The 20,636-nt window shown below is 49.8% G+C and overlaps 3 protein-coding genes across 7 annotated transcripts in view; 1 reads left to right on the top strand and 2 right to left on the bottom strand.

Moving 5' to 3' along the window:
* GTPBP1 (GTP binding protein 1) overlaps positions 1-1,549 on the bottom strand; it is a 37,403-nt gene extending 35,854 nt beyond the window's left edge. The window contains exon 1 of one of the 3 annotated variants that reach the window (XM_019835589.3): positions 79-1,549. In XM_019835589.3, coding sequence (XP_019691148.2) covers positions 79-270 — 192 coding nt within the window. In that variant the 5' untranslated portion in view covers positions 271-1,549. The remainder of the gene's footprint in view (positions 1-78) is intronic. The other 2 variants (XM_003989266.6, XM_019835590.3) reach the window with 2 other exon arrangements.
* A 2,051-nt stretch (positions 1,550-3,600) lies between these two features.
* On the top strand, positions 3,601-15,319 carry JOSD1 (Josephin domain containing 1). Of its 3 annotated transcripts, none has more exons than XM_003989265.6 (5): positions 3,601-3,756; positions 4,017-4,849; positions 11,838-11,966; positions 12,087-12,281; positions 13,199-15,319. In XM_003989265.6, exons 2-5 carry the CDS (start codon positions 4,665-4,667, stop codon positions 13,296-13,298), a joined length of 609 nt encoding a protein of 202 aa, XP_003989314.1. In that variant the 5' UTR covers positions 3,601-3,756; positions 4,017-4,664; the 3' UTR covers positions 13,299-15,319. The 3 variants fall into 3 exon arrangements, with proteins under 3 accessions (XP_003989314.1, XP_011282525.1, XP_023113491.1); XM_011284223.4 differs by having other exon boundaries at positions 3,667-3,683; XM_023257723.2 differs by lacking the exon at positions 3,601-3,756 and having other exon boundaries at positions 3,808-4,849.
* A 1,054-nt stretch (positions 15,320-16,373) lies between these two features.
* TOMM22 (translocase of outer mitochondrial membrane 22) lies at positions 16,374-18,428 on the bottom strand. The gene is made up of 4 exons (XM_003989264.6): positions 18,270-18,428; positions 17,905-18,023; positions 17,313-17,430; positions 16,374-17,102 (listed from the first exon to the last, which is right to left on the bottom strand). Exons 1-4 carry the CDS (start codon positions 18,384-18,386, stop codon positions 17,028-17,030), a joined length of 429 nt encoding a protein of 142 aa, XP_003989313.1. The 5' UTR covers positions 18,387-18,428; the 3' UTR covers positions 16,374-17,027.
* Positions 18,429-20,636: the final 2,208 nt, after the last annotated feature.

The following is a 20,636-nucleotide window of genomic DNA, read 5'->3' as shown; positions in this document are numbered from 1 at the left end:
CGCCATCACCGTCGTCCCGGAGACGGCTCGGCCCACCGCCCTGTCCCCCTCAGCGCCGCCGCCGGCGCCCAGGCCTACCTTGCTGGTGAGGTCCAGCTCCGGCTCGCCGTTGAGCGCCTCGCCGTCCTCGCTGCAGTCCGAGTCGAAGCCGCCGTGGAGCCGGGCGGCAGCCGCCGCGGCCCTGGCCGCCCCCGGCGAACTGGGCTCGGGGGCGAACATAGAGGCCGGGACCGGCGAGTCCATCGGGGAGCGACTCCACTCCGCCGCCATCTTTAATAACTTAGGCTAATTCGTAGCCGGCCTCCCCTCCCTCCTCGGCGCATTTGCCTAATCTATGCGCTGCCCCGCCCTGCCCCTCATTGGATAATTTATGCGAAACTTCGCCAGCCGCGTAAAGAGTGACACGTATCTCTAGCTGAGAAACAATCGACCAGGCCTCTGAGCCACCAATCACTGAAGCCCTCTCAAGTACCTGATGAATAATTAATGAGGCCCGAACCCCAACAACAAATGTCCGAGACGTCACGCGCCCGGATCGCAGCTCGGGAGGGGGCAGCGCCGCGTCCACGCTCCCTGCCTGGAGCCTTCCAGCCAACGGGAGTGGGCAGAGTGTGACTGACACAGCAGCCATCCAATAGATGGGGGAACACGCGCAACGTTTACCCTCACCGCCCCTCACTTCCCCCTTTCCCATAGGCGGTGCTCAGTTTCCAAATCTCAGGGCAAAACAGTCGGCGCGGAGAGCCTCGCGATGATGGACAGGGGCAAGGCCCAATCTAGTCACCGGATGGGTCCCGCGCCTCGGGCCACCGCCCACCGAGATAGTAAACTGCACGAGGCGCCTCCCTCCTCTCAGCTCAATGACTCCGGGCAATCCCTGCAAGACCGAAATCCGACGTGCTGGCAACCTCCAGGCAATTTTAATAGTAGGATCGATGCCTGGAATACTATAGCAGCAGAGCGAGGCAGTTAATTAAACGCTGACCTTAGGGAGAATTCTCCATTCACCGCCTCTGCGGAGAGAGCAATTACGGGACCAAAAAGAGGCAACCAGCTAAAAGACAAGCCAAAACCACCTCACCGCATTTGTGAACTGTGAAGCCAAGATCTAGGGTCTGTGAGGGTACTTCCCAATGGATGATTCCTAAAGAGTAGAATCGGTTGTGGATAAGCCCCAATCCAAAATACTATCAGCACAAGTTTTAAGTATCTTTCCCGGTTTCAAACGTTTGAAAAGCTTGATAAAATTAGAGATTGGCCAAAACTCGCATATCTGGCCTTGGCCACTCGTCCCAGGCAGCAATCAAGAAAGAGCAGCCACTGAGACGGTAACCTATCCAAGATCCAGGGTTTGGAACACAGGATTTAGTAAGAGTCGGGTTCAAAATGGCCGTCAGTTTTAAGGATCCACCTGATTAAAAAAAAAAAAAGAGGCAACTTCCACTTGCTCCTGTTTTCAACTAAAATCAAGCCTTTTTTCTTTAAAAAAAAATTTTTTTAACATTTATTTTTGAGACATAGAGACAGAGCATGAGCGGGGTAGGGACAGAGAGAGGGAGACGCAGAATCCAAAGGAGGCTCCAGTCTGAGCTGTCCGCACAGAGCCGGACACAGGGCTCCAACTCATGGACCGTGAGATCATGACCCCAGCCCAAGTCTGACGCTTAACCAACTGAGCCACCCAGACTGCCCCCCCCCCTTTTTTTTTTTTTTACAATCAAGTCTTATGTGCACAAAGAGCTGGGAATCTGGAACCAGAAGTCATTCAACTCCAAAGGTCTTGATAACAGCTCTTCAAATGCGTTTTTTCTTCTCTTGTTCTGGCTACATTGCCCACAACTATCCTACCTATTACTCTATGAGGTAGTTAAAAACGTTAAAATCTTGATTTGGCCGAAAAGCCAAATATCAAGCATTAGTAATCTAGAATAATAATTGGGATTTAGCATCTTACCAACTGGCTCTTCCAGAAAGAAGTCAAGTTCAGAATGTGCTGACATCTATTGGCACACTAAAACACATGTCCTCCTCACTATAGTGCTTGCCCAGAAAAAATATTCTCAAGAGAAGGTGCTTCTTTACTTGAATAGAGAAATCTACAACTACATTTGGGGAAGGGAATTCCCTGCCCATTTTTACATCCTCTTTCTGAAGACAGGGTAGAACCTAGGTTCGATCCTGGGTCCACTACTCAGCTGTGTGACCTCCAACAAGTTAATTAACCTCTCTGAGCCTGAGCTGTCTCCTCTTAAAAAAAAAAATGAAGCAGCTACCTCAAGGCACAGTTGGCAGAAAATAAATTAGCATATGGGAAGCACTTAGAACAGTGCTTGCAAGCCTCCATTAACTAATCTTATGAAAACAGAGCTGCAACTCTTAGGTGGTTGGCAAATTACAAAAAATTAAGATAATTTAAAAGTTGTCTGGATTAGGGTAGGACTCCCAACCACGTGGTAAGCACGCAAGCTTGTGTTAAAGTAGCAACTGTGGTGAATGTAATGGTGTCACTGTTGTAGCGGGGCTAAAGAAAGAAACAAATTGGTGTGCCTGGGTGGCTCAGTTGGTTAAGTGTCCCCACTTGGGCTCAGGTTATGGCCTCCCGGTTCGGGAGATGGAGCCCTACATCCGGCTTTGCACTGACAGCAAGAAGCCTGCTTGGGATTCTCTTTCTCTCTCTCTCTCTCTCTCTCTCTCTCTCTCTCTCTCTCTCTCTCTCTCAAAATAAATAAGCCTTAAAATAAATAAACATTTAAAAATCTTTTTAAAAAAATGAAATGAATTGCATGATTTTTTATTGTTTTTCCAATTCCCTCAACTAAAATCCCGAAGAAGGGCAACTAGGGTGGATGACGCCTTCCACATGACCTAGAAGTTAGGTAAGGGGGGGGGGGGGAAGTTCACGCAAGACAGGGAGTTTCCCTGCTTGACACACAAAACACCTTGAGAAAACCCAGAGAGGATTCTGTGTCAACCCCCCGTAAGATTGGGGGGGGGGAGGGGGCGAGGGTGAGAGGACAGTGGTCTCAGTGTATTGCACCGAAATTCGACACCAAGGCACTGAAATCGGACTCTGTTTCACTTGAAACGTGACTCCGGGCGAGGCACTTACCCTCAGCGCTCCCAAGGAAGTGGGGGGCGGCGGGCCCACTAACCAAGACAATTTACGCCCGGCCGCATCAGTAAGGTTCTTTGAAATCACCTGGTGAACAGCGCGCTAGACAAACATAGAACGGTCAACGCAGGAGGAGCTAGTCCAGGTTCTCGAAAGCACTCCGCTCGAGAAGCCTGGCCCAGAGAGGGGAAAGGGCGGGGAGAGCCGCCAAGTGCAGCCGCAGGCCGGGTCGCCGCCCCGGAACGTCGCCGACGCCAGGGGAGGGGTGGGGAGCGGCGGGCGTCGAGGCGAGACTCCGGCAGGCCGCCCCGCCCTACCCAGCCCGGGCACCGGGAGCCGCGCACCAGCTCTAGTGGCGGCAGCCGCCGCACCCCCTGGCCCTACTGTCCCTAGGCCGCCCCGCGCTGCCCACACCCACTCGGCCGACCCGTGGCAGCCGGGGCCTTGCAGCCGGCGCCGCCTGACGACTGGCTGACGTCATAGGTGACGCCGCGGCGGGCGGGAGCGGGGACGGCGCAGGAGGGCGTTTCCGGAGCACGCGCCCGGCGAGGGCTGCTGACGTCGGGCTCAGGTGCGCGCGCTTGCCCGCCCGCCCGAGCGCGGCCCAGGTGGCGGCCCGCAGCGTCAGGTGGCGGCCAGTAGCGGTGAGGGGGCGACGGGCGGTGCGAGTAGGGGCAGCGGCGGGAGGGCGTGTCGCCTTGCACTCACGTGACGGGCAGGGAGGTTGGGGTGTGGGCGGCGAAGCGGGGTGGGCCCGACCCCACCCCTCGCGGGCCTGCCGGTCGCTGCGCAGGACCTTCCCTCGGGCTGGGGCCGGACCCGCCCCGCCGCTTAGCCCGCCAGCCTGGTTCTGCGAGGCTGCCCGCCCGACCGCCGGAGCTGACCGGAGTTGTCTCCTCCGCAGGGCCGCGGCGAGAGGGTGAGAGTCCGCGGGTTCGGAGGGAGCCGCCCCCGCCTCGGCCCGCGCCCTGCGGGGCCCCACCGCACCCGAGGGGATGGAGAGCCGCCTACGAGGCCCCAGCACCGCCCGCGATCCCACGCTGGCCTGCCCTCGCTAGCTGCTCGAATTTTGCGTTTTACCCACCACCTAGGCCTTGTCTCCTGAGTCGGTGGCGTTGCGGTTCGAAAGAAATGGAAGAAAAGGAGCGATGTGACCAATTCCGTTCGGTCCTCCTGCATTGAGGCCTGGTTGGCATTTGCAGAGAGGAAAATACAGCAAGCAAATCGTCGGGGGTGTTTGGAGGGGAGGGTGGGAGGAGGGAAGCAAGGTCTTAGATTTCCTATGATTTTTGAAAAAATTCTGCACTTTGACAGTGGTGGCGAAATAACACTAAATCCAAAAGTGATCTTCCTATTGAAAAGAGAAGAGGTGGATTTTCTTTTCCTTTTGATTCCAACCTCTTCTCCCCGTGACCAAGCATAAATCATGGACATCAGAAAATAAGGTGGACCTCAGGAATCCTGGAAAGACTGAGAAGCTGACTTACATTCTTCCTCTGGAGGGAAGAAGGGTGGGGTGTTTTCAGCCCTCTCTGGAGCCTAAAACGAAAACATGAGTTGCGTGCCATGGAAAGGAGACAAGGCCAAGTCTGAATCTGTAGAGCTGCCCCAGGCAGCACCCCCACAAATCTACCATGAGAAACAGCGCAGGGAGCTTTGTGCCCTGCATGCCCTCAATAACGTCTTCCAGGACAGCAACGCCTTCACCCGGGAAACGCTGCAAGAGATTTTCCAGAGGTAGGGGACTCCTTCTCCTTGCCATTTTTACACTTTTTGCTATTTCTGCATTTCTGTGGGTGGGGCAGTGGCTCCGCTAGGTAAGCCTTCAAACCAACATATTAATTGGCTAGATGCTGTTAGCAGATGTAAGGGACACAGAAATGGGAAAAATAATAATCACTATCATTTATTGAGCACCTACTGTAGGCTGGGCATAGTGCTAGGACCCTCTGTTGTGTCATCTCGTGCGATGTCCTCAGCGATCCCATGCAATTTGGGTTATTTCCATTTTATGGGTACAAACAGGGCTCAGAGGAGTTCAGTAATTGGCCTTAGGTAACAACAACAGATGGGGCCAAGTTTGAATTCAGGTTAGTGTCTGTGCTGTTGACCACTGTGCTATAATGCCTCTGAAGCCCTGGTCTGAGAGTTTACAGTCTGGAAAGGGGACAAGATCTGTACACGCTCAGTCACCTGCCATCAGAGGTGGAATGTTGTGGGTTTTATAAGCAGGGTGCTCAGCTCTACACCGTGCCCAGTTTTCCCATGAGGCCATGTGCTGGCCTTGGTGCTTTTTGTGCATTGCTTTGTATACCCCTCCCCAGCAGGCATTTTACTGTCTCTATTTTACTAGAGAAACAGGCAGAAAGGTCAGGTAATTTGTTCAAATAGCTTCCAAGTAGCAAAGCTGTGCTTTGAAATGGACTCTAGATCTCTTCCCCTTTCCGCTTCATTCTAGATGGCCTTTTTTTTTTTTTTTTTTTTTTTTTAACCCACTTTGCAACATGTTACCTGACAGGGTGATAGAAATTCAGCTCTTTCTCTGTCTCCTTTGATGTTCTAAAATTGTTTTTATCAAAAGGGTTTGAGAATTAGTTCTGCAGTGTCTGGATGGACACAGCAGGACATCTGCTCTGCTGCTTTCTGAGTCTCCTGGAAAGGCATATGTCCGAGTAGTTCCATCGTCTGCATCCATTCACCCTGCTAGTATGTTGGGCCTGGGCCCAAAGGTACGGATGATGATTATAAGCAGTTTGCGGGTAATTGCAGGACTCTTTCAGTTGTGTTTTCCCTGAATGAAAGAATGCGAAGTATTTGCTAAACACTCACACGGAACCAGAGTTCTGTTCCTGGCTATTAAAGCTTTTTGCAAATTTGTACCAGCCTCCCCAGTTTCCTGTCAGCACAGTGTAAGGATCCATCTCAAAGTAATTGCAAACCAGTACGTAAGAAAATACACTCTGTGCCCACTCCAGAGATGGAATTCTGTGTATTTTAGGTGGAAAGATTTGGTGTGGATAAATGGAAACAAAGTGTGAAAGGGATCAGAGGGAGGGGAGACGAGATGAGGGAGAGGCAATAGAATTGTATAAAGGAGGATTTACGAGCTGCCTGCAGCCAGCCAAGCGCTGCTGGGCACTGTAGAGAAAACAAGTTGAACAGGACTCAGCCGCTAAGTACATCCCAGAGCCATACACTGACCAGGCCTTGAGAACAGACTCAAATGAAGTTAAAACCCGAGGGATTTAGAGCCGTTTAAACGGAGGGGAAAAAGAGGGTCTGTTTGGGTCTTAACGGAAACAGTAGTAATATTGGCAGGTTTAACCAGAAAATTTCAAATTCCCGGATACAAAGTTCTGTCCCTGTTTGAAGATGTGGCTGATGGCTGGGAGAAATGGGAGAAAAATTTTGACGAATGCTGTTTGTTGAGAGGAAGTTCATCGGAGCAGTTCGCTTTTAGCCAGATAAAAAAAGACATACAAAGGCAGGGTGGAGTTTCAGTACAGTTATGGGACTTGAGATGACTCATGTTTGGAATAGAAATGAGCAGGGACTTAGAACTAAAGCTAGTGGCTCAGCAGGAACCTGGGGATGGGGAAGAGAGGAGTCAAGGTGGCAGAGCCCAGGATTTGAAGATCGTGGTAACCGCCGCAGTGATGGCAAAAGAGGTCGTTGCTTTGAAAGGGATCAGTTTTCAACATGTGAAATTGGAGAAAAGCTCAGAAACTGGGCAGGTGACGTGGTGCATGTATTCAGATGTGGATGTCTGATCCCGAACGTTTCATCGTATGTGTTCCTCTGCGTTGAAAAAGGAAAGATTGGGAAGTGAATGATAGAGCGGCAGCCTTGCAGAGTTACTTGGAAAGTCCTCAGGCCGGGGCGCCTGGGTGGCTCAGTCGGTTGGGCGTCCGACTTCGGCTCAGGTCATGATCTCACGGTTTGTGAGTTCGAGCCCTGCGTCGGGCTCCGTGCTGACAGCTCAGACCCTGGAGCCTGTTTCAGGTTCTGTGTCTCCCTCTCTCTGACCCTCCCCCGTTCATGCTCTGTCTCTCTCTGTCTCAAAAATAAATAAACGTTAAAAAAAAATAAAAAAATCCTCAGGCCTCGAACCATCCTCACGAGACTCTCCTCAATTTTTCAGTGATTAAATGTTCTTGCAGCTAGCTATACATCCCTTCCCCAGGTGAAATAGCTGTTAAAATCTAAATAGAAACTGATAAAAGCTGATACCGCTCAAAAAATCTAATGCAAGCTGGAAGGGACAAAGAGATTTTAGATATTGGTGAACAGCCAGCGTTTTCTACCACAAAGAAATCCAGCCTCCCCAGTAAAATGTCCCTGAGCAGGTGGAAGGGGCCACATTTAAAGGTGTGGTGGTGGTAAATTCAGAAATGGCGTTGAATGTTAGCCTGCAGAGATTGAAATTATCTTGTCTCAGGGCCAGGCAAACACATCAGCATCGCCAGTACCTGCAGAGTACATCTATGTGCCTGGCCTTGTGATCTGTGCTTTATGTATTTAATGATTTAGAGATACATCATGAAGTTCTTCTGAGCCCTATTTCCTAATGGCACGTTTCTTCAGACCTGATAAAAAGGAAGGTCCTAATTAGGAGAGAAAGGAATCTTCATGAATGTTTCCACATCTTTTTGTTGTTGTTGTTGTTGTTGTTGTTGTTGTTGTTGTTGTTGTTAAAATCAGAACTCGCCACCATAGCCAGACACAGTGGTAACCTCCAGGGAGGACCAGGAACTCAGCTGAGGGCCCAGGCATTAGTGAGACCTGGCAAGAGCCTGTCTTCTCACTTACAGATCACTTCAGATCTCCTGGCTCTAACCTGTGGCTGTGACGACAGAAGTGAGAGGCTTGCTTTATAGTCCAGAACTTCTGTCCGAGTCATTAAGGCCGTCCTGAGCAAGAGTTTGCCAAGGAGTCTCCAGAAAACAATCACAGAACAGGATGCCAGGGAGTTCAGTGGGACCAGTGTGTTGAACTCTCCAGGACACTGCTGAGCGTAGTCTTAGGGGAAGGGGTTGGATCTTAGCTGGACCACTCACCAGCTGTATATGTGATCGTGCAGATCACCGTAAGCATCCTTATTCACACTGTGAGATTAACCTCTCAGGACTATTGGAAGGATTAAGAGGGAAACCTCATAAGAGTAGCTGACGCAGTGGGCATTTGATTATCGTTAAAGTAAAAACAAGTACTGATAGAATGGGCACACTGGACGGACCCCGCGTATTCAAATGACCACCCTGGGAATGAGGTGGAAGCCATGCTCAGCATTTCCTCTATTGATCATCTGGGCGACACATGTTTACTCCGTTGCCACTGCTTAGCTGTGAGGGCTGCAGAGTAGCAGAGCCATCCCCTTTGCTTCAGGAATTTGCTGTTTGGTTGGACATGTATAAGACAACGGAATTCTCTAATGGTCTTGTAAAATGGGAATTGTTCCCATTGTTACAGATACGCTAAGAGGCATGGAGATTAAATCTCACGACTAGTCCCGGTGCTGGTTGCTAGGATAACGTGTAGTCCTCCCCATCTCCCTGTGTTTTCTGCTACACAGGAGCCAGGAAAGATTCCGTGGCAAAGGTAGGATGTGAGGTTGACCTTGAAGAAGCTTTAGGATTTGGTTTGGAACAGGAAATATGATGAGAGAATAGAGGCCGTGTGGTCGTGGTGTTTGAAGTGCACTAAACCCAAAGGAACAGCAGGCCCCGTAGGGCCGGGAGGGTTGGAGTTAGCCAGCGGGCAGTTCTTACATGAAAGTAAGAACATCGTACCTTGGTGAATGTGGCAGGAACATATAAGGGACTTGGTGGAAGGAGGGTTTGGAAGTGAGATCAATTTAGGAACCTGTTTCAAAAGCCCAGATATGGAGCAAGGAGGCTCCAGTTCAGGGAGAGACAATGGGAATAGACAGGAGAAGGTTGGAATCGGAGATAGAATGTATGGGACAAGGAGACCCTAGGAAACTCCTGTAAGGTGCACCTCAAAAAAATGTGTGGTCAGATATGTTTGGGAACCGCAATGTACCCTGTCTCCTGAAGACTCAAGGTAAATATTCGCGTATTCGGGGCTCTAGGAATTCCTGCAGGAAACCTTTTTACCTGATTCATTCGGCCGTTATTGTATTGAACACCTTCTGTGATCGTCTGGGAGCACCCTCGGGAAAGCGTGGCTGTAAGTTTTGGTAGGGAGTAAAATGGTGAACAAGGTAGAAGACCTGGAAGTTTCCTTGTTGGAGCCTTCACGCATCTCCTGGCAAGAGACTTCACTGAAAGTAGGGAGAAGCTACTGGAAAATCGGTGGAAGGGTAGGAGCTTGGTATACCTGGAGCTAGGCTTGCTTCCATATGCTTTTTTATTTTAATGCGAGAGCCTACTGAGGGCCTTTGTCCTTTTAAGCTGCATTTTAGCCCCAGACCCCAGGGTGTGCCAGCTCTTCCTCTTATCAGCCGGCTACCACCACCCACTCTGATTCTTGGCTCCTCGACACAAGACGGGAAGCACAGCACCGGAGTCAGACAAACCCAAGCACGAACGAATCCTAGTGCTGTCACTTATAAGATCAGCGATTACAGGCCAGTCATTTTAAATCACCAAACTTCAGTTTTTTAACCTATAAAATGGGAATAACTTACAGCCTCATGGGTTTCTGGTGAAAATTAAGTGAGATACATATGAAAGGATCTAGCATTGGACGGCATGGCACGAAATTTTTCAATAAGTAGTAGTTATTATGATGGTAAGATGCAGTCTGGTTGCAGAGTGAAGGTTAGTGTCCTCCAGCCCTCTTCTTTGCTCGCTCTGGAGAACAAGCACACAAGCTCTTTGGAAGGGTCTGCTACGAAAGTTTCCCAAGAAAGAGAGCAACAAGATACACATGGTGAATGTTTCAATAAACATTCCTTGAGCACCTGTTATGTGCCAGGCACCCCTTGGGTCCTGGTGGGGTAGCCCTAACGGGATGGAGAAGCCTGTCATTCTAGTGTGGAAAACCAGACGGGTCTGGTAGCGACAGGGGCTGTGATTAAAGCAGGCGGGGTAAGAGCTGGTGCCTGGAAGAAACTGAAGGTTGGGGTGGTCAGAAAAGGCCTCTAAGGCACTAACACTTGAGACCCAAATAATAAGGAGCAAACCAAGTGCAGACCTAGGGAAAGAGCATTCCAGACAGCAGAACAGTGAGTGTGGTAGAAACAGGGAGCACGTGCAGCGGCCCTCGGGTGAGAAGGTGTTTTGTGTGTTTAAGTAGCAGAGAGAAGGTCTTTGTGCCCAGCGATAGGGATGAGGTCAGCAGTGTCTTGAGGGCCTCGCCTAGAAAGCAAATCATTTAGATTGTGTTTAAGTGCTTTGGGAACCATTGGAAGGTTTAAGCAGTGGGAGGAATGTTTTATGTTTGAAAAATATCAGTGTGGTCACCGTGTACAGAGAAGTTTAAAAAAAAAAAAACGACTTTGTAAGAGTTCTTGAGTGTTCAGAGTTGCCCTCGAGCCCTGGTTCTCCTCTGGAGCTGGCCCTTAGCAGCCTCCTGGATACTGCCCTCCACGTTTGTTCCCAAGAAGCTCACACTGCCCTTCACAGCCAGGCAAAAGGAATCCAGCCCTTCCTTCAAGAAGGCCTTTCCTCAAGTCCCGGCCTGACAAGCTTGTGAAAACCAAATAATGGGACTGGAAGTGCCTTCGGAGCTGACCTTGCTGGAGACAAAGGAGTAGCTAATGAGGCCCAGCCAAAAATGGCCCAGAGCGGGGTGGGCGCATGGACCATAATTGAGTTTTGTTTGGCACAGACATTGTTTTCAGTTGATTCTTTGTGTTTCAGTTTTTAAAAACTTTTTTATTCCAGAGGCGCCTGGGTGGCTCAGTCGGTTAAGCTTCCAGCTCTTGATCTCAGCTCAGGTCATGATCTCACAGTTTTAGGAGATACAGCCCTGTGCTGGGCTCTACACTGACTGTGCAGAGCCTGCTTGGAATTCTCTCTCTCCCTCTCTCTCTCTCTGCCCCTCCCTTGCTTCTGCGCTCTCTCTCAAAATAAATAAGCTTAAAAAAATTTTTTTTTTATTCAAGTACTTACACAACCAGACACGTATATTTGAAATGCTTTAGGTGGCTCAGACATGCCAGTTTAATACAGGCCTTATTAGTTCTTAGTGCTTTACACGTGGCCCTGGTTCATACATTTTTGTTTCATGCCTGGGCTCCTGTAGCCCTTGGAGTATTTAAGGATTAATGATTACCAAGTGTGCAAGCCTTAAATAGAAAGCATTTAAACTGTAAAAAAAACAAGAGTAGCAAAAAATACTATCCACGCAAATGAAAATATCAATTACTATTTTCTAATGCTTAAAAAAAATGGCTGTATTAAAGCAGGAAGGTCTGCAGTGAAGAAGGCCGCAGACAGGGATAGGCCAGGGGCTTCACAAATGAGACTCCGTCATAAGAGTACAGTCTGTGTCCAGTGACTTTCTGGATGACAGACAGCTAGGCCCTGGCACCACTGAATTAATGTTTTGCATAAGAAGAAAGGCAATCCCTAGTGCAGTAGGAGGCCCGACTGTAAAATACGCCGGTAAAGTATTGAGTTACCTTGTACCTGAATGGGGGGAGCAGGCCTTGCGGGGGCGCGCTGCGCTGGACGCTGGAAGGTGTCCGGGGCGTGTGGGGCAGGAGGTCGGGCGGCCGTGCCCACGAGTCTCAGCCCGGCTCCTTGCACGCGTGCAGGCTGTCTCCGAACACCATGGTGACGCCCCACAAGAAGAGCATGTTAGGAAACGGGAACTACGATGTGAACGTCATTATGGCAGCACTTCAGACCAAAGGCTACGAAGCTGTCTGGTGGGACAAGCGCAGGTAACCCGAACCAGGCTTGACCCGATGAGGACTGTCATTCGGGCACGCGTGGGGAGGTGCTCCCGGGGGGACCTTGGGGCGTGGACAGCCTCGGAGCCTGACGCCGCTCTTCCTCCGCAGGGATGTCAGTGCCATTGCTCTCACTAACGTCATGGGCTTCATCATGAACCTGCCCTCCAGCCTGTGCTGGGGTCCGCTGAAGTTGCCTCTCAAAAGGCAGCACTGGATCTGTGTTCGAGAGGTGGGAGGTGCCTACTACAACCTCGACTCCAAACTGAAGATGCCCGAGTGGATTGGAGGCGAGAGCGAGCTCAGGTACCTGCTGGGAACATGCTGGGCTCCTTTCGTTGGTGTGTTGGGGAAGTTGAGCCCGTCTTTCTTTTTTTTTCTTTTTACTCTACGAAGGAGATGAAATTCCTAGCCCCTGGGATCCTCTCCCCGCCTTGCTTAGAATCACAGGGTCTCGGGCTTGAAACACCTAAATCTTTGATGGCCCATGAGGACGGGAAGTCCCTTTGGTAGAGAAGCCCCAGCCCCCGGCATGCTGACCCTCTGGTCTGGTAGGACTGGCATTGTAGCATTCTCTGTACCCAGACAACTGATGGTAAAGCTGCCAGTTCAGAGGGAGGAAGACAGACATTCAGGCCAGAGAGGGCTAAATTTCCCAGAGACCGAAGAAGAAACTTCTATTTTATTTTATTTTATTTTATTTTATTTTGTTTTATTTTGTTTTATTTTATTTTATTTTATTTTATTTTATTTTATTTTATTTTATTTTAAATATTTTTGAGAGAGAGACAGAATGCAAGTGGGTGAGGGGCAGAGAGAGACAGACACACACACACACACACACACACACACACACACACACACACACACACACACAATCCAAAGAGGCTCCAGGCTCCGAGCTGTCAACACAGAGCCTGATGCAGGGCTCAAACTCACCAACTGCGAGAGCCAAAGTTGGATGCTCAACCGACTGAGCCACCCAGGTGCCCCGATAGTTTGGCAGTTCTATATGAGAATGAGTGAAAATTCAGCTTGGAAATTAAGTGGCCAGATCGAGGGGTAGCCAGTTGCTGAAGCTGCAAGAACAGATCCCTACTCGAGAGTTTGGGGCCTGCCGAGGGTATAGCTGAGGAGGTCACTGGTGAACACATGGCCGAGGCTGGAATTTGCAGTTTTACCGGCATTTCATCTTCTCTTTCATCTACCCGTTGTTCCCACAGGAAATTTCTAAAACATCACTTGCGAGGAAAGAACTGTGAACTCCTGCTGGTGGTACCAGAAGAGGTGGAGGCCCATCAGAGTTGGAGGGCTGATGTATAACGCAGTTCTACCCATCCTTCCCTCACCTCAGCCCCGAAATCGTCTGTAACGTGCTGTGGCCTATACAGCGGGTCTGCCCCTGCCACTTCCCCAAACATCTCACTGGGTTTTCCCTTCAGATTTGACAGTGCAATAGGACAGATGTGTGGACTGTTACGAGAAGCAACCAGCGTTACTCATTCCTGGGAAAGGAAGGTAGGAGCTCTGTGTGCTTAGGGCCAGCTCTGGAAGACCCTTGTTTTATTTCAGAGAGGAGAAAGGAAGGTGGGTCCCAGCTTATTTTCCCCATTCCCACGAGAACTTGACAGAGGCTCTGCTGGAGTTCACTGCTGCTGTGACTCACCTGGAGATGCTGCCTCCACTTCCCCTTTCCTGGCAACCAGTGGGTCTGAAGACCTAGTACACGCGAAGCCCACGCGACTGGCTTGACGGACCCAGAGCAGAAGGGCCTCTCAGGAAACCATCTCCAAAACGCCAGCAGTGGTACAGCATGCCGTCTCCAACCCCTAATGCCACCCATTACCCCCATTTTTAAGGGTGGTCAACGGCCATCCTTGGAGTCTTATAATGAAAAGTTCTCTAGTGTTCCACGCCGGGTGGTCGAGGCCTGCAATATTCTAGTGTGACAGGGTGAGCTAGATACCTAAGAGGACGTGGCGGAAGCCAGACTGGGGCAGGCCCGGGGGGCCTGTCCGCCTCGCTCCAGCGTTGTCCCTGCCACTTCACTACATTGATTTAGGGGGGCTCTGGGCACAAGACAGGCAAAAGGGCAGTTTTCCCAGTTGACACACTTTGGCAAAGTCAGGAAACAACAAGTCTGCTTTTGATAGCAAATTCCACTAGTTTGAGACACAGCTGGGTGAGGAAAGTATTGTGAAGACAAGCTTCTCAGAGACTAAGAGCAGCTAGAACTGGTAGAAGTCCCAGGCTGAGTCCCTATAGTGACAAGAATCAGAGCCCTCAAGTTGGGTGTTTATGTGCATCATGTTAGAGGACCTGGATCTGTCATGTCTTTAGTTTCCCTTACACGTCAACTGAAAGTTGACCTACCCCCTACCTCTTGAAATAGTTGTAGGCCACTTTTCTCCTGTAACTTTGGAAAACAGAAGAGAAGGAGGGGAAGTGTACCACATAGCGCGTCACCAAAGTGGTCGTAGTTGCCTCGAGGCGGGTGGGCGGGCGGGGATGGCCTGTCTGCCGCTTACACATCGACGGTCTTGGCAGGTCTGAGAGCTGCCCCGCTGGCCACACGCCTCTCCAGCCTCTCCAGCGGCAAAGCCAGCCTGGGGCTTGCGCGTCAAGACTGAGCAGGCTTGACAGGACGAAGCTGAGGCTTTCTCCCCACTGTGACTGGAGTGCATGTTTACACCAGCACTTTTTCTGCACATGTATCTTCAATCCAACAAGGCCGTTTTTTATGCTGAGTAACAGAGGCCACCAAGCGGCTACTGCATTACACCCTCTCGGCAACTGGCTGCAGTCTCTTCTGCACCATTTTCCACACCAGACCTGCTTGGCACCACAGGGAGCTCCTTACCCCTGCACAATGACATTCCAACCACCACCAGCCAGAAGTTACAGCCAACCTGATTGTCACGAGCAGGACCTTGGGTCCATGGGCACTGTCAGTGATAGTAAGCCATTTCCTGGGAGGAGGAGGAGGGAACTCCTCTCCACCAATCTGCTTGGGCCTGTGCAAATGGCACTTCAAAGGAGTCCCCGTGCACTTGGAGTCCATGAGCCAATGGGATATGCAAAGACGCTTACACGTTTCAGGGCTGGTTTCTCTGTTCATATCCAATTCTGGTGCTTAGGAACGGGGACCCATGCTGATGCCCAAGGGCAAAAAGCCCCATGTCCTTTAAGGAAAGGGGCAGGCCTGACCCTGATGCCCAATAAGGGGCAACCCTAGGCTTTTTGTTTTTCTTGCTTTTATTCCTTTTTTTTGTTGGCCTTGTGCTGGGTTTGTTTACAAAAGATGTATTTTGTTTAACCAAATATTAAAAATGGAGAACTCCGTACATGTTCTATGTCTGCCTGAATTTGTAATTCTGTAAAGAAAAAAAGTGAACATTAGTGTGGTGATGCTTCAGAAGAAACTCACTACGATCCTCAGCCATCTCTCAGAGCTGTTTTGTGCTTTGGTCCAACCTCTCCCCGCAAAAATCCAGACAAAATATGCACTCCATTTGGTTCAAAATCCTGAGGCACTTTTCAGTTTACAAAAACTAGGCTTCACAATCTGAGGAATCCTAATAAGTACAAGTTTTCGTTACCAGCCCTGACAAATGACTAGCGTTTTTCTCTGGTTAACAAGATCAAGATCACATAGCAGAGGGGGCCTGTTAGACTTGAATTCAGATCCATCATTTCCTGTGCGGTCTGGCACAGATTATCCAACCTCTCTGTGACTGCTTCCTCCTCTGTAAAACAGAACTACCACTACACCCTCAATTATATAGCATCATTCTGACAAACAGAATACACATAAAAGGCTCAGTATTGTTAATAGCACGTTGCTAATAAAAATTTACGTTGAATGCAAAAACTGCAAGGTTCAAAGGCAGGGCTATAGTTGGAATTCATAATCAAGTTCATCTCAGCAATTATTTTTAAAAGGACCAAAAAAGTTCTATTTGCCACCATTCCCTTCCTAGACCAGAAGTTAGTAGTAGGTCATTCCCTACAAATCCTTTGTAACTGTGTATCACTGTAGACCGTACAAATACATGGACCCGATCCTTTGTTGGTGGATCTGAACATGATTGCCTGAATTCAGGGCAAAGATTACTATTATGAGGTTTCTGGGGTACCTGGCTGGCTCAGTCAGAAGACCATGTGACTCTTCATCTCGGGGTTAAGTTCAAGCTCCCCCTGGTTGGCTGTAGAGATTACTTAAAAAATAAAATCTTTAACAACAACAACAAGAGGTTCCTAGCCCAAACTGAATCATGTTTTCCACTGTTGGGCCTCAGGGGTCAGTGTCACACAGTGGTGTTAGCTTCGGAGAGGAAATGCAAGGGGCAGTCGAAGGACGTGATCTCAAGGTGTGTATCACAAGTACATGGATGACACTTTCTGTCGGAATCATTTTTAATATTTAAATACAAAAAGTGAGCACTTTTTTCTTTTTTGGACACACACACACAGGTCTCTAATAGCCAAAACCGGCAGAGAAAATGAGCTCTTCTCTGCCCTCCACAGTCCCCATCCCGTGGTCGAAGCTGCTGCCCAGCCCTCCCTCCTTTCCACCCCAGAAATTCACAGTGGCTGCTTTACACTGCAGCTGTAACGGCATTATGTATTTCATACTGTGTGCATGTCCCTTCCCAACATCTCCATGCTTAAAAACAAAAATGGTCAGGGGTACATCCTTCCCAGTGGCATCGGTTCCTTTGCCACAATCAGATAGTTGAGATCTTCCGGTCACGAGTGATTTAGTGATTTAGTGAAAGGGGGGGGAATGGCCAGAGCTGGAGTAACCGTCTGCATTGCTGCACTCTGGTATCAGAGTGAGGACAGAAGAAATGGGACAGCGTGGAGGGCACAGCTGCAAGTTGGGAGTCTCCGTGACACACTGGGGAGAATTCTCTCCAGGTTTAGATAAATCAATGTGCCAAAGTTTAAAAAAAAAAAAAAAGGAAAAGAGAAAATCCAAATCATCAGCAGTTCAACACTATTGAATTTTCAAACTCGTCCCACCAAGACAAGTCATAGAGCAGTAACAATCTAGAGCTTTCCAGGAAGAGAAGGTAGAGCCCCTGGCATTCCGCCTGAGAGCCCTGTGTTGGGCCCTAGAAGTATCTGGAAGAGAAAAGAAGAGGGGTAAGGCACCGGACGAGCCTCTGGATCGCATTTTCCCTCTGACGGGGCAGAGGAGGTCTGCAAACAGTGCCGATCACGTGGGCACCTAAAAGAGCGTGGGCTGGATCCCAGTCTCTACCCACGGGTCTACCCAGGTTTGGGGAAAATCAACACCTTGCACCGCCGCGCAGGCAAAGGCTCTGGGCTCACCTGCCGCTGCTGCAGTTGCTGCTGCTGCTCCATTTGCAACTTCTCCGTTTCGAAGACAACAGGAAGGACCAGGATCATGAAGGAAGTGGTCCCAATCCACAAGGCTGCCCTGGAAAACCTGCAGACGGGGTGTGAGCGTGACAGCAAGACACAAACACAGATGTGTTCTTCTTCACCAAGAACGGCCCAGTAACCAAACCTCTCCCACGCCAATGTTTTTGAAAGGCATGTTCTTTCCCCAACACGTGCACCACACTCGGACCAGAAACAGGACAGGCAGTTCTGCCGGCTGTTTACCTAGCGAGAGCCGTTCTAACATCCTCCTGAGTTCTTACGAAGCTACTTCTACAACACATTACCTCACGTAACGTGAAACGATCCTCACAACGACCCTGCCCCACAGGAATCGCCACTTTACGGAAGAGTTCGTGGAGATCAAGAAAGGTTAAGAGACCAGTCCAAGGTCACTCACTCAGTGATCTAGGTGGCAGGTTGGCCTCCAGCCCCGCTCTGCTACTTCCAAAGCCCATGTTCATTCACAGCACTTCGGTCACCCCAGGCACACCCCAACGTCTTTGCCCTCGGACCTTACCTGTACATTTTTTGAGCCACAAAGACGGAGAGATCAAAAGTGGCTCCAGCCGCGGACCGGACCCTCTCTGGGAACATCTCCGTCAGACCCCACAGTCTCTCCGACAGGGTCTCATCTAGCTGTGGTGGAGGCGGCGCGGATCTCGATCGAAGCAATGGCAACCACCCCCTGGAGCTAGGGCAGCCCGCTCCGGCCCACTGGGGGCCCTAACCCCGCCTCCCGGAGAAGACACCTCCCCTCCGACCTCTCCGGGCTCCGCGACGCGCTTTCGCCCGGATCCCGCAGCACGCGGAGCTCACACCCCCGTGCGGGCCGCTCCCGGCCCGTAACCTTGCACTCCGCCTCACACCGCAGGGCCCCAGTACCTCCTCGTCGTCTTCCTCCTCCAGCTCCTCCTCAGTCTTCTCGGCATCGCCTTTCGGAAGCAATTCGTCCGGGGACAGGGGCGCCCCAGGGCCGCCAGCGGCAGCGGCGGCGGCCATGGCTGCAGGGGGACACCGGAAGCGGAAGAGAGGAGGCGAGTGCAGCACCACCCCCTCCCCGGCGGACAGAGCTGCTCTTCCGGGAGCCGGAGGCTGAAGTGCTGGGGAAGAGCGACACCGTCTGGGTGGCGGACTCCACCGGCTTTCGGCCGAGGAGGCGGCGGCGACTTCCTAAGAAATACCTGGGAAGCTTGTTCAAGGACAGGGTCGCGGTGCTTCCGCGGTAATTCTTTTCATTTAGAGTGGGCCCAGAAACCTGCACTTCAGTAAGCTCCCAGGGGGTCACACTGAGACAAACAAAAACTCCAGCTTCGTTTCCCTGAGGGGTGTGTTCTTTGGTAGGAGTTCGATACTTGAAGGTTTTATCGATCTGTTGTGAAAACGTCAAGTGAACAGTACCAATGTACTGAGACAAAGGCAAGAGTTACCATTTAAATACACATTTAAATGTGTGTGTGTGTGTGTACACTCATCTGCTTGGCTCAACAACCCACTGAGCCATGTACTGTCATCATCCCTGTTTTAAGAAACGGGGAAGTTGAGGCTCAGTACAGAGTTGCTGGAAGTCTTTCTTGAGGATAGATTTCTAGGAGGAAGTTTGCAGGCCAAAAAGTATGAACATTTAGCATTTTGGTAGGTATTAGCTGACCGTCCTCAAAATTAGATCATATACTTACCTAATTGTAAATGGAAGTGTCCTTTTCCCCACAATGTCCCCAGCCTTAAGCGTTACCCATATTTTAATTTTTTGCCTTTATGATGGATTAAATACTTCTTTTTATAATGTGCTGCACCTTAAATACAAGGGTAGTAATTTGATACACACTTTAGCCAGCTGACCCCGGAATCAGAGAATCTCAGGACTGGACGGTCCAAATCTGATGCACGATGTTGTCCTTTGTCCCGTGCTTACATAATGAGGGGCAGGTAGGTTTGCACTTCCTCCCCTAACAGGCCTTGGTCCTTTTCATCTTTGGGCAAGGGCAGCACTGACTACAAAAAGCTTTTATGTCTCAAAAGGCTGCTTACTGTATTACTCCATTACATAAAGTTCAAAAACAGGCAAAACCAATCTATGGTGAGGATTAGTGATTCCCTTTGATTAGCTCAGAGGGGGGAATATTTGGTAAGGGGCAGGGGAGTGGCTTCTGGGGTGCTGGTAAAATTCCATTTCTTGATCAGGGTGGTGTTCGCATGGGTACTTTCATTTTGTATTATCGATACTTATGAATTGTGCTTTTTTGCATGTTAAAATTACTTAAAGTTGGCTAGCACTATGTAAATGCAAGGGCAGCTTGAGAACCCAGTACCAATGGCTTTTGATTCTCTTGTGGCTGTTTAGGAAATGCTGGAAGATCAATGCTCTCAAAGGCAATCTTTTTTTTCTTTTTTTTTTAAGTAGTCTCCACACCCAACCTAGGGCTTGAACTCATGACCCTGAGATCAAGAGTTGCATGCTCTACCAACTGAGCCAACCAGGCACCCCTAGAGAAGGCAATCTCTAGGGAGGTACAGGCATTAATGCCTCCAACTGGAAAGTGGTAATGCTAATGTGGAGAAGTTTTAGGAAAACTTTAACCAACTAATTTTGTTTATATTCACAAGAACGATACATGATTTAAAAAAAAATCTATGTGGGGCACCTGGGTGGCTCAGTCAGTTAAGCTTCCAACTCTTGATTTCGGCTCAGGTCATGATCTCACGGTTCTTGAGTTTGAGCCCCACGTTGGGCTCTGTGCTGACAGTGTGGAGCCTGCTTGATCTCTCTCTCTCTCTCTCCCCCTCTCTCTCTGCCCATGTACTCACTCACTCTATCTCTCCCACAATAAACGTTAAACATTTCTTTTTTTTTTTTTCAATTTTTTTTTCAACGTTTATTTATTTTTGGGACAGAGAGAGACAGAGCTTGAACGGGGGAGGGGCAGAGAGAGAGGGAGACACAGAATCGGAAACAGGCTCCAGGCTCCGAGCCATCAGCCCAGAGCCCGACGCGGGGCTCGAACTCCCGGACCGCGAGATCGTGACCTGGCTGAAGTCGGACGCTTAACCGACTGCGCCACCCAGGCACCCCAAACGTTAAACATTTCTTAAAAAACACCTATGTTTAAGAATAATAAAAAAAAACCTTGGGAGTAATTTTATCTCTGCAAAGGGATAAGAAAAAAGGGAATCGTGCCATGCAGAGTGTTCAGAGCCCTGGGAACAGATGAGATGGTCTAGAAAAGGCAGAGTGAGAAGGGAAGACAAAGG

Source organism: Felis catus, chromosome B4 (assembly GCF_018350175.1).
Source record: "Felis catus isolate Fca126 chromosome B4, F.catus_Fca126_mat1.0, whole genome shotgun sequence".
In the NCBI taxonomy this organism is placed as follows: Eukaryota; Metazoa; Chordata; class Mammalia; order Carnivora; family Felidae; genus Felis; species Felis catus.
This window is presented reverse-complemented; position numbering and strand designations above follow the sequence as displayed.

Coding starts and splice junctions, on each gene's coding strand:
- TOMM22 (XM_003989264.6), bottom strand. CDS start 18,386: ATGGCCGCCGCCGCTGCCGCTGGCGGCCCTGGGGCGCCCCTGTCCCCG. Junction 18,024..18,269: donor AGGAGGAAGACGACGAGGAG/GTACTGGGGCCC, acceptor CCTCCACCACAG/CTAGATGAGACCCTGTCGGA. Junction 17,431..17,904: donor GTGGCTCAAAAAATGTACAG/GTAAGGTCCGAG, acceptor CCCCGTCTGCAG/GTTTTCCAGGGCAGCCTTGT.
- JOSD1 (XM_003989265.6), top strand. CDS start 4,665: ATGAGTTGCGTGCCATGGAAAGGAGACAAGGCCAAGTCTGAATCTGTA. Junction 11,967..12,086: donor GTCTGGTGGGACAAGCGCAG/GTAACCCGAACC, acceptor CTTCCTCCGCAG/GGATGTCAGTGCCATTGCTC. Junction 12,282..13,198: donor GGAGGCGAGAGCGAGCTCAG/GTACCTGCTGGG, acceptor TTGTTCCCACAG/GAAATTTCTAAAACATCACT.